The sequence below is a fragment of the Pseudophryne corroboree genome, chromosome 10 (assembly GCF_028390025.1).
Source record: "Pseudophryne corroboree isolate aPseCor3 chromosome 10, aPseCor3.hap2, whole genome shotgun sequence".
Classification (NCBI taxonomy): Eukaryota; Metazoa; Chordata; class Amphibia; order Anura; family Myobatrachidae; genus Pseudophryne; species Pseudophryne corroboree.
The window spans coordinates 367,560,948-367,572,463 of NC_086453.1; the positions used below are offsets into that span (position 1 = coordinate 367,560,948).

An 11,516-nucleotide genomic window follows, 5' to 3' on the forward strand; every position below is an offset into this window, starting at 1 on the left:
ACTTAGCAAAAAAAAACACAAATCGGACAAACTCGATTTTTTAGTAAATATTGGCCCTTGTCTCAATATGCCATGTAGTGGGAGATCCCTAGCATGAGTGAGATGACAGGTCCCATGCAACTCTGATTGCATCGGGCATCTATTTTTGCTGAAATGCATCTTATTTGCATCACGGTGTGAATAGGATGCATAAGCAGACTCTGCTGATTAGAATGATATGTGTGTGTCTGCAGCTGTATCTGCATACAAAATGGTATGTTACAGTTTTTACTAGGAAAACACTGTAATGTAGCATTTCATGTGCAGATACAGCCGCAGTTGTACACAGAATATAGGCATGCTGTATATCATTTTTCTCAGCATAAGCGGCTTGTGTGTCCTATTCACATTGTTTTAAATACGATGCATTTTAATGGAAAAGTTACACCTAAAGACACACGGCGCTACGAGTCACACCACGGCGTGGTGTGACTAGAAAGGCTCATTAACATGCAGGGAGACAAGATGTCAGTGGACACTTCTTTGTCTCCTGCACTTCTTAAACCAAGTAATTTATTTGTTTGTGTACAAGTCCCAGTTACAGTAAGCTCACACTAGAGGACTTTATTAGCTCAGTGCTGTGTTCATATTTCTCTGTGTCTGATTATTCCAGGATTTCCCTGCAGATTAATACAAGATATTCCAGTCCCTGTCTATTACTCAGTTCCCAGTTCAGTTCAACCTCGCAGCACTTAGACTGTTTCAGCAATTCTGATTCTAGTTTAGAGTTACCTGACCCATTACATCACTACACCCAGCAATACCCAGCATCAAACTGATCTGGTTCCAGCCTGGGTTTTGCGCATTCCAGTCCCAGTCCGGTATCCTGAGAGGCTGGTTTCAGTCTGGTCCAAGTGTTCTCTTCATTTTCCAGTGTATACCAGCTCCCGTATTAGGAACCCAGGCAGAGGACGGCAACCTGTGTGCTGGGCACAGCGTAGTCAACACCTTGTTGCAGGAGTCCTGGCGATCACCACCAGCACATTAGATGCGGCGCCTCTACACTGGGTAAAGCCAACTCCTAGTACAGGAAAGTCCATGTTGCCATCCGAGAACCGTGACATAGAGGACGGTATATTGTACTCCCTATTTTACTCTCTAATCAGCAATAAGAGTTGAATACTACAGAGAAGCCTACCGAGGTCTGGTGGCTTAATCATAGCTTTATAATCTCTAAATTTGCTATTATCATGTAGTGTTCAAGTTATTGCTGATCCCCCTTGGTGTGCTGGGAGAATCTTTATCTTCTTTAGAATAACCCCTCCCTTTCATGCACCTGAAAAGTAGAGATGTGCGGCGGACACTTTTCGGGTTTTGTGTTTTGGATGTGGATTGATTTTGCCAAAACCTCCCTTTCGGGTTTTGGTTTTGGATCTGGACTATTTTATTTGAAACATAAAAACAGCTAAAATCACAGAATTTGGGAGAAATTTTGATACTACGGTATTAATAACCTCAATAACATTCATTTACACTCATTTCCCATCTTTTCTTAACACCTCACACCTCACAATATTGTTTTTAGGCCAAAAGGTTGCACCGAGGTAGCTGGATGACTAAGCTACGCGACACAAGTGGGCAGCTCAAACACCTGGCCCATCTAAGAGTGGCACTGCAGTGTCAGACAGGATGGAAGTTTTAAAAGCTAGGCCCCAAAGAGCACATAATGCAAAGAAAAAAAAGATGTGCAAGATGGAACATCCTTGGGCCCTCCTACCCGGGCCCTCCCACCCACACTTATGTTGTATAAACAGGACATGCACACTTTAACAAACCAATCATTTCAACGAAAGGGTCTGCCACACGACCGTGGCTGAAATTACTGGTTTGTTTGGGCATACACAAAAAAGAAGCAATCATTCCCCCACCAAAAAATACAATTAATTTCTCCTTGCACAAACTGGCTCAACAGAGGCAAGATGTCATCCTCATCCTTCAATTCCTCACCCCTTTCAGTGTGTACATTCTCATCCTCACAGAGACTTAATTCGTCACCCCAGGAATCCACCATCACAGGTCCCTGTGTACTTTCTGGAAGCAATTGCTGCTAAAGGTCTTCATTGACAAATGTATAATGCATTTTGATGAACATCATCTTCTCCACATTTTCTGGAAGTAACCTCCTGCGCCGATTGCTGACAAGGTTACCGGCTGCACTAAACGCTCTTTCAGAGTACACACTGGAGGGGGGGCAACTTAGGTAAAATAAAGCCAGTTTGTGCAAGGGCCTCCAAATTGCCTCTTTTTCCTGCCAGTATACGTACGGACTGTCTGACATGCCTACAGTGATGCTGTCACCCATGTAATCCACCATTCTTCCAATGGTGACAGAATCCTATGCAGTGAAAGTAGGCATATCAGTAACTGATGGCAGGTCCTTCAGTCCAGACCAGATGTCAACACTTGCTTCTGACTGCCCTGCATCACCGCCAGCGGGTGGGATAGGAAATTTTATCCTTTTCCTCGCAGCTCCAGTTGCGGGAGAATGTGAAGGAGGAGCTGTTGACGGGTCACGTTCCGCTTGAGTTGACCATTTTCTCACCAGCAGGTCTTTGAACCTCTGCAAACTTGTGTCTGCCGGAAAGAGAGATACAACGTAGGCTTTAAACTTGGGATCGAGCACGGTGGCCAAAATGTAGTGCTCTGATTTCAACAGATTGACCATACTTGAATCCTGGTAAAGCGAATGAAGGGCTCTATCCACAAGTCCCACATTCTTAGCGGAATCACTCTGTCTTAGTTCCTCCTTCAATTTTTCCAGCTGTTTCTGCAAAAGCCTGATGAGGGGAATGACCTGACTCAAGCTGGCAGTGTCTGAACTGACTTCACGTGTGGCAAGTTCGAAGGGTTGGAGAACCTTGCACAAGATGGAAATCATTCTCCACTGTGCTTGAGTCAAGTGCATTCCCCCTCCGTTGTCTATTTCATAGGTGGATGTATAGGCTTGAATGGCCTTTTGCTGCTCCTCCATCCTCTGAAGCATATAGAGTGTTCAATTGTACCTCGTTACCACCTCTTGCTTCAGGTGATGGCAGAGCAGGTACAGGAGTGTTTGCTGATGCTCTATTCTTTGGCACACAGTCACTGGATGTTGAAAGTGGGCAGCAATTTTTCAGGGCCACCAACAGCATCTCCTGCACGCCCCTGTCATTTAAAAAAAAAATCTGCATCACCAAATTAATTGTGTGTGCAAAACATGGGATGTGCTGGAATTTGCCCAGATGTAATGCTGGCATAATATTGGTGGCATTGTCAGATATCACAAATCCCCAGGAGTCTAAGAAGGGTAAGCCATTGTGCGATGATGTCCTTCAGTTTCCATAAGAGGTTGTCAGCGGTGTCCCTCTTATGGAAACCGGTGATACACAGCATAGCCTGCCTAGGAATGAGCTGGCGTTTGTGAGATGTTGCTACTGGTGCTGCTGCTGTAGTTGCTGCGGGAGGCAATACATCTACCCAGTTTGCTGTCATATTCATGTAGTCCTTAGTTTGCCCTGCTCCACTTGTCCACATGTCCGTGGTTAAGTGAACACTGGGTACAAACACATTTTTCAGGACACTGGGGACATTTTTCTTATTGTCCCTGTACAGTCTGGGAATCACATGCCTAGTGAAGTGGAATCTAGATGGGATTTGGTACCGGGGACACAGTATGTCTGTCTAAATGCACTAATGGCGGATACTGGGTGCATGTCTAACACCCGCATAGTTGTTATGGCCTCAGTAATCTGCTTTGTAACAGGGTGACTGCTGTAATTGTTCATCTTCCACCAACGGACTGTTGGACAGTCAATTGCTTAGTTGAAGTAGTACAAGTGGTCTTCCGACTTCCTCTCTGGGATGATGATCAACTCCCAGCAGCAACAACAGCAGCAGCAGTAGGCGTACCACTCAAGGATCCTCCGGAGGATTCCCGGTTAGGAGAGGACTCGTCAGTCATGCCAGTGACATGGCCTGCAGTATTACTTCCGGGCACTACGGGCAGTACGGATTGTGTAATGGTTAGCATTACTGCCTCACAGCACCGAGGTCATGGGTTTGACCATGGCTCTACCTATGCGGAATTTGTATATTCTCCCCGTACTTGCATGGGTTTCCTCTGGGTACTCCGGATTCCTCCCACAATCCAAAAATATACTGTTAGGTCAATTGGATCTCACCACATATTAACCGTAGTATGAATGTGTGCTTGTGTACATGTGGTAGGGAATATAGATTGTAAGCTCCACTGGGGCAGGAACCGATGTAAATGGGAAAATAGTATCTGTAAAGTGCGGCAGAATATGTGTGCGCTATGTAAATAACTGGTAATAAATAAATAAATAATACTTCCGTTCCTGACTGAGGAGGAAATTGACATTGAGGGAGTTGATAGTGTGACTTACCGGAGCTTGGTTACAGCAGGAACAAGAGATTTAGGTGTCAGTCAAGGGCATAGCTACCATAAATGCAGTCAGTGTAACTGCTATGGGGCCCAGAACTGAGAGGGGCCCACCTTTCCTTCCAAAGTTACATGTGTTATATAAATGTTTTGCCATTGGGTGGTATGTAGGGGTCCTTTCATACTTTTTTCTAAAGGCCTGCAATAAATCTAGGTATGTCCCTGGACCTGCTTATTGTAGTGTGGTTTAGAATTAACTGGAGTGCATTTTAATGTTACGTAATATGAACCAGGGCACTGTAATGAGGCACAATGTGAACTGGGAGCACCATATATCTGATAATAATGTAAATTGAGCATACTGTGTGGCATAATGTGTTCTGGCAGCTCTGAAATGTGACATTGGGTGAACCTAAGCAGTTCTGCGATGTTTTATGCCCTATTATAGGGCATAAAACAAACAACTGCTGCAGGGAAGTTTCTCTAAAGAAGCATTGGGATGGGGGGCCCCTTCAAAATGTTGCTATGGGGCCCACAAAGTTCGGGCTATGCCCCTGGTGTCAGTGGACTGCTTTCGCTCATACCCAAAGTTTCTGAACTTGACAATGACTTCTGATGAATGCACTGCAGGTGACGTATCAGGGAGGATGCTCCTAGGTTGTTAACATCCTTAACCCTACTTATTACGGATTGACAAAGGCAACATACGCATTGACACTTGTTGTCCATATTTGTGGAGAAATAATTCCATACCGAAGAGAGTGCTTTTTTGATATTTTGCCCAGGCATGACAATCGGCTTTCTCATCCCATGGCCTACAACTGTCTCCACTGTTGCCTTATTCAAACAAACCACATCACCATCAGAATCCTCATCATCATCTTCCTCCTCAGCGCCAGCCACAATGAGTGTGGCTACATCTGTTACTGCTCAATGCAGAAAACAGGAAATTATATGAGGTGTCAACATTTACAGTAGATCACAACAAACAGTGTGCCTCAATAAATTGTATATATGATAACAGTATCTGAGAGATTTCAATATATTCTACAGTACTGACAAGACTGAGAGTTGGCATGCTTCAGGATGAAGAAGGTCCCTATGGTGAGGACAGAAGATGTGAGTCCGGACTGTGGTGGTCTTCAGTTTGCCGGCTGTCGGGATCCCGACGCACAGTATACCAGCGCCAAAATCCCGACAGCCGGCATACGGACACTTTTTCTCCCTATTGGGGGTCCACGACCCCCCTGAAGGGAGAATAAATAGTGTGGCACGCAGCGCGGCGAGTGCAGCAAGCCCGCAAGGGGCTCATTTAAACTCACCACGCTGTCAGTATGCCGGCGGTCGGGAATGCGTCGCCGGTATGCTGGTCGCCGGGAGCCAGCCCCTGGCATACCGTACTACACCCCCGGAATGGAAGCAGAATGCTTTCCCGGTACTTTGAAGCCACAAATTATGCCTAAGACCATAGTTTCCTACCTTCCCGCATTCTGCAGGAGACTCCCTGAATAGACCAGCAATCTCCCTGATTGCACCTTATCTCCATTATGCTGCAGCTGTTACATTCTTGGGGAAAAAGAGAAATCAGAGATACACACATTAAAGTTGGCTCATCAGTGCCATTTCCCTGCACTGGTTATAAGACACATTGGGGTAAATGTATTATAGCAGCACCAAGGTGAAGCTGGAAGGGACATTGACAAGATGTAAGAACATATTGTCTGCCGAAGCAGGGGAGCAAAAGCTTCCCCCCTCCGGTGATGTCCCCTTGAGCACACAACCCATCAGCTTAGTGCTGACGCAATGTGTCTCTTTCCAAGCCGACTCCTCCGTGCATGCGCGGGATCTCGCTACTCACACGAGATCCCCAGCGCAGTCCGGAGCTGGCACCTGCCACAGCCAGGGACACCTCTGTCCCTGCTGTAGTGTATGGGCATCAACACCATGCAGCTGTCGAAATCGATGCTGACCATTCATACATTACCCGCACTTATTAACTTGCTATTGTCACTGTACAATCACCACGGCTATCATATATGGGAGGGAAGCGGTATAGCACACATAACATGCGCTGCGACCGCTTCCACCCATATCGACGGTTCATACATTTATCTAAATGATCCCTATGGCTACATGCATTTTAAATAATGTGGCCACTTACAGTATATGGAGCCTCTTGTAAAATACAATACACAAACAAATCCTGTAAAATAACAGTGTCTTTTCTTCAACATGTAGATCTTACTAACTGAGGAGATCATTTACATGTGGATGTAAGTCATTTTTATGACACACCTTTCAGATTTATCAATACACAACTGCTGAACCAACCCTAACTAATTTGACACCCTATGTAAGATTTTGGATGGTGCCCCCTACCACCACCAAGTTGCTGGTTGGCAAATTTCAACCTGGGGAGCAAATGCAACCAATTGGCCCCTACTTTCCTATGAGCACTTACCGGCATATTTCCCTGACTGTCCCCTCCATAGCTGCCTCATTTAGTTCTCCCTGCGTACAGTATATCCTCAATTTTCTCCTCCAAAGCTGTCTCTCATTACCCCCTCTATAGCTCTCAGTCTCAGTCAGTTCCTTCCATATAACATGAGCCCCTTGCAGCACTCACTGACCTCACAGCTCACCCACTGACCCCTCCCCCACAGTCCACTCACTGACCACACAACACACACTGGCCTCACAGCTCACCCACTGACCCCTCCCCCACAGTTCACTCACTGACCACTCAGCACTCACTGACCTCAGAGCTCACCCACTGACCCCTCCCCCACAGTCCACTCACTGACTGTACAGCACACACTGACCTCACTGTACCAAAAACTGCACTCATTGTCCACCTCAGAGACACCCTCACTGCCCCCTTACAGCATTCACTTTCTTCTGTCACCCTTCTCCATGTCAAAGTTCTCCTCACAGCCCTCCCCTTCCCCCTACTATTCACTTCACAGCACCTCCCCCCTTCCCCAGCCCCTTCTAACATCCACCCTACAGTAATCCGGACCCTCAACATCCATATCACAGCACTCCCACCAGAGCCTTCACTGTCCATCCCAAGCACTCCCCACATTTAATAACTACCTTACAGCCCCCCTTGCCCCTCTAATGCACACCTCCTGGCACTCACCCTCCTTTCATGTCCATGTCAAAGCACCCCTCCCCCTTTTTCTGTCCAGCTATCACAGAACTCCCCCTTCACTATCCACCCCACACAGCACCACCCTACAATGTCCATCTCACATCCCTCCCTAACCCTTTCAATGTCCACCTCACATCATCTCCCTTCAATGCACTCCCCCCCCTTTTTCTGTCCAGCTATCACCGAACTCCCCCTTCTCTATCTACCCCACACAGAACCACCCTACAATGTCAATCTCACATCACTCCCTAACCCTTTCAATGTCCACCTCACATCATCTCCCTTCAATGCACCCCCCCCCCTTCAACAACCACCACATATCAAACCCCTACTCAGGCCCCCTCAGTGTCCTCCCCACTGCACTCGCTCTCCCCACCCAGTGCAAAGCAATCTCCCTGGCTCCTCCAATAACCATCCCTCAGCAGCACAAACAAACTTACCTGCTCTACTTTTGCCTAGTCTCCAGTGTCTGCTCAGCTCTTCTTGTCCGATGATGGCAAGCTCCCCAGCAGCGGCACACAGCAGCCCAATGCACATGCATAGTGACACCTGACTGTCAGTGAGAGAGGAGCTCAGGGAGGCGGAGATGCCCGGCCAGCTTCTCTTATTGTGTTATAGGGCAGAGCGGCCAGGTGGGGAGCATCCTCTCTGCCTACCTCCTTTCTGCCTCCCACAACCAGCTTTGTGCAAGCAGAGTGTGGCTGCGGGTGGCCCAGGAGCTCAAAATCTATGGCACCATGCCTCCCCATCCCAGCCCGCCACTGGCTGCATCACACCTATAAAAGTAGATGCCAGCAATTAATCAATCTGACATAATAATATGCTCATTCAATGACTACAAGAGATTAATAACGAACAGCCAACAGAATGGTTTCTCTTACTGCAGCCAGACTCACAATGGTTATGTGCTACAAGGCTCCTTTTGATTAATTCATGTCTATACAATACAAGGTGCAACTTAATGTCCCTCACTAAAGTTTTTTTTTTTATTTTTACCTATTGCTCCATATGGATCTAGGGGATGAATGAAATTGAAACCCAGGGATTTGGACATGTTGTTTATTTAAAATAAAAGATTTAAACAGTAAGGGGTTTAGTAATATTAGCTAAGTCTGCTGAACTACATGTAACAAGAGACCATGGGGGTTGATCGCTAGCTAAAAATGTTCGTTGCGCAGCGATGATGCAAAAAAACTGCATTTCTGCGCATGCGTACTTTCACAACAGCTGATGTAGTTTTACACAAGATCTAGCGAAGCTTTTCTGCTGCACTGCTGGTCACAGAGTGATTGACAGGAAGTGGGCGTTTCTGGGTGTCAACTGACCGTTTTCAAGGAGTGTTTGAAAAAACACAGGCGTGCTAGGAAAAACCGAGGCATGGCTGGGCGAACGCAGGGCGTGTTCACGACGTCAAATCCAGAACTGAACAGTCTGAGGTGATCGCAAGCGCTGAGTAGGTCTGGAGCTCCTCTGAAACTGCACAATTGTTTTTTGTAGTCGCTCTGAGATCCTTTCGTTCGCACGTCTGCTAAGCTAAGATATGAGAGGGCGGTGGCTTAGTGTTTGCACGACTGCTAAAATCGGCTAGCGAGCGAACAACTCGGAATGACTCCCCATTTGATGAGCTGTACAACAGGGATATTTCTTTCAGCCCAAACTAAATGACGCCCAGTGTAAAGCATTTGGAATAGGTTACTGAGTACTGACACTGGATTTACAGTAATAGATGTTGTGGAAAATATGTTTTCTTACCTGTTTCCTTCTGTACATTTAATATATTCCATTATGTGAGACCAATCAAATGCTCCGGTATGTGTGTTAATCCATTTGTTCAGCTCCATAATACATTGCTCAGAGCACTTCAGCACAAGGATCTCTTTGAAATATCCGCTGGCTGTATAGAGATGATGAATGAGGGATCCACTACTGATGTCAATCAAAAGGTCTCCCTTAATGTGACCTGCAGGTAAAAATCCCAGTGATTACAGAGTGTAATATACTGTAATATGTAGCATCTACAGTACTCTACTATATATCATTCTGTAATGTCCTGTTACAGGTAGAGATGTGCGGTTCGTATTTACTCAGTATGTTTTGCCAAATTTATTGCAAGTTTGGATTTATCCAGATTTATCTTATTGGTTATCCAACACAAGTGAGAACCCGCACATCCCTAGATACAGGTAAGTCACTTCCTCACAACACACCTGTTGCTGGTTCATGGTAATGTATGAGGTATATACTGTAAGTACTTCTTTGATCAGCATTTCCAGTAACTGGAGACATCTTTCCAGCATATACACACCAACATTTACACACCTCAGTAGTGTCATCATGTGCCATAATCTAAACTCTTAGGAATCATGCACACTTAGATATCACTGATGCTTGGTGTGTGTGAGTTACCAGTACCCTCTGCTAGTGTCTATTACAATGCAATGCACCTAGCACGTACCAGGAGAGTGTGCTGATTAATATGATATGTAACACTGTATATCTGTGTGACTGTATATGAAGCACAACAGAACTTGGCATGGAAACAAACTGTTGCATCTACTAGTCCTTGTCATCTGTCAGTGTGATTACACAGGATTCTTTCATCCACACTCATTATACAGTAACAACAGTATGTCAGTGACAGATATAATGATGTAATGCATATTCCTAACACTCAATGGCAATCACTATGTACTGTACACAGTCATGTTCCGTCATCAAAGACAGACTCATAGGCATTGCATTTAGGAAATAAAAAAGTAATTATTCACTTTAACAAATGCATAGAAATATATAGTCTTAGATCAATCATAAAGAATCATTATTACAATATATTTATATAGTCCAAGCATTTTATTCAGCGCTGTACAGAGAATATATTTGTCATGCACATCAGTCCCTGCTCCATTAGAGAATACAGTGTAAATTCCCCAACACACAATCATATACATGTAATCACTCACACTAGGATAAGTTGGTCAGTATATTATATATACTGTCAGTATAATATACATACCCTCACTGAATGCACGGTGTAAACATTCCATTGGAAATCTAAGTGAATCGTCTTCAAAGCCCTTGTCTGGTTTGTTAGAAAAATATGATTCCAGATAGTCTCTAGAATCAAAGCCATGTTTAGGATAGAATTTATGGGTGCTGGAATCCATCTTCTATTACTGTGTCACAGGCTGTCTGCCGCTCACATCTATTAATTTACTGGCTCAGGAATTCTGTTTATATACACTAGGATCCAGTTATTTATATTCACCAGTAACCAGGATGTCAGTGTTATCACATGATGGTTTATCAGCCTCTGGAGATGTCATGGGAATGCAGGAGACAGCGTGATCATCTCCTAAAGCAGAATAAATCATTATACTAATTATTTTTCAATACACATACTGTATACAGATATTGGGACTGTCATTGTGGAATCAAAATTCAGTGAAGCTCCTTTAAATTCCTCCAGGGCTTCAAATTCCTCAGCAGAAGTAATCAGCTGTTGGTTGGCTAATATAGAGGTAGATGTACGCCTGGACAAGTGATAAAATAGTAAAAAAGAAGTGACATTGAGGCTATCAATATAACTTCCCTATACTCCCTGCTCAACTCACTTCTCTCTCCTATACTGTCTCTCTCATGCCCTGAACAAGCCACTTCCTATACAATGCTTCCCTTACTTCTGCTCTTAACTCTGTTACTCCACATACCACCATTCACCATCACAGGTCAACACCTGAACCCTGGTACACTAAATGCTCCAGATATCTGCAAAAATGCTCACGTACTGCTGAGGGACAGTGGAGGAAATCGCGCTCTAAGGCAGACTTCCTCCATGATAAACTTATGCTCTCATCCTTCAGTGCTGCACTTTCCCTCATTAAAGTCATACTTCAAGAACCTCATCTCCTTCCAGTCTTCCACCCCCTAGGAGCCTCTTTGCTA

At 45.0% G+C, this 11,516-nt stretch overlaps 1 protein-coding gene across 1 annotated transcript in view; it reads right to left on the reverse strand.

Moving 5' to 3' along the window:
• Positions 1-10,887, reverse strand: part of LOC134965682 (nicotinamide N-methyltransferase-like) — a 29,524-nt gene extending 18,637 nt beyond the window's left edge. Inside the window, exons 1-2 of the mRNA XM_063942002.1 lie at positions 10,588-10,887; positions 9,327-9,534 (exon numbers count right to left, since the gene is read on the reverse strand). Coding sequence (XP_063798072.1) covers positions 9,327-9,534; positions 10,588-10,738 — 359 coding nt within the window. The 5' untranslated portion in view covers positions 10,739-10,887. The remainder of the gene's footprint in view (positions 1-9,326; positions 9,535-10,587) is intronic.
• Positions 10,888-11,516: the final 629 nt, after the last annotated feature.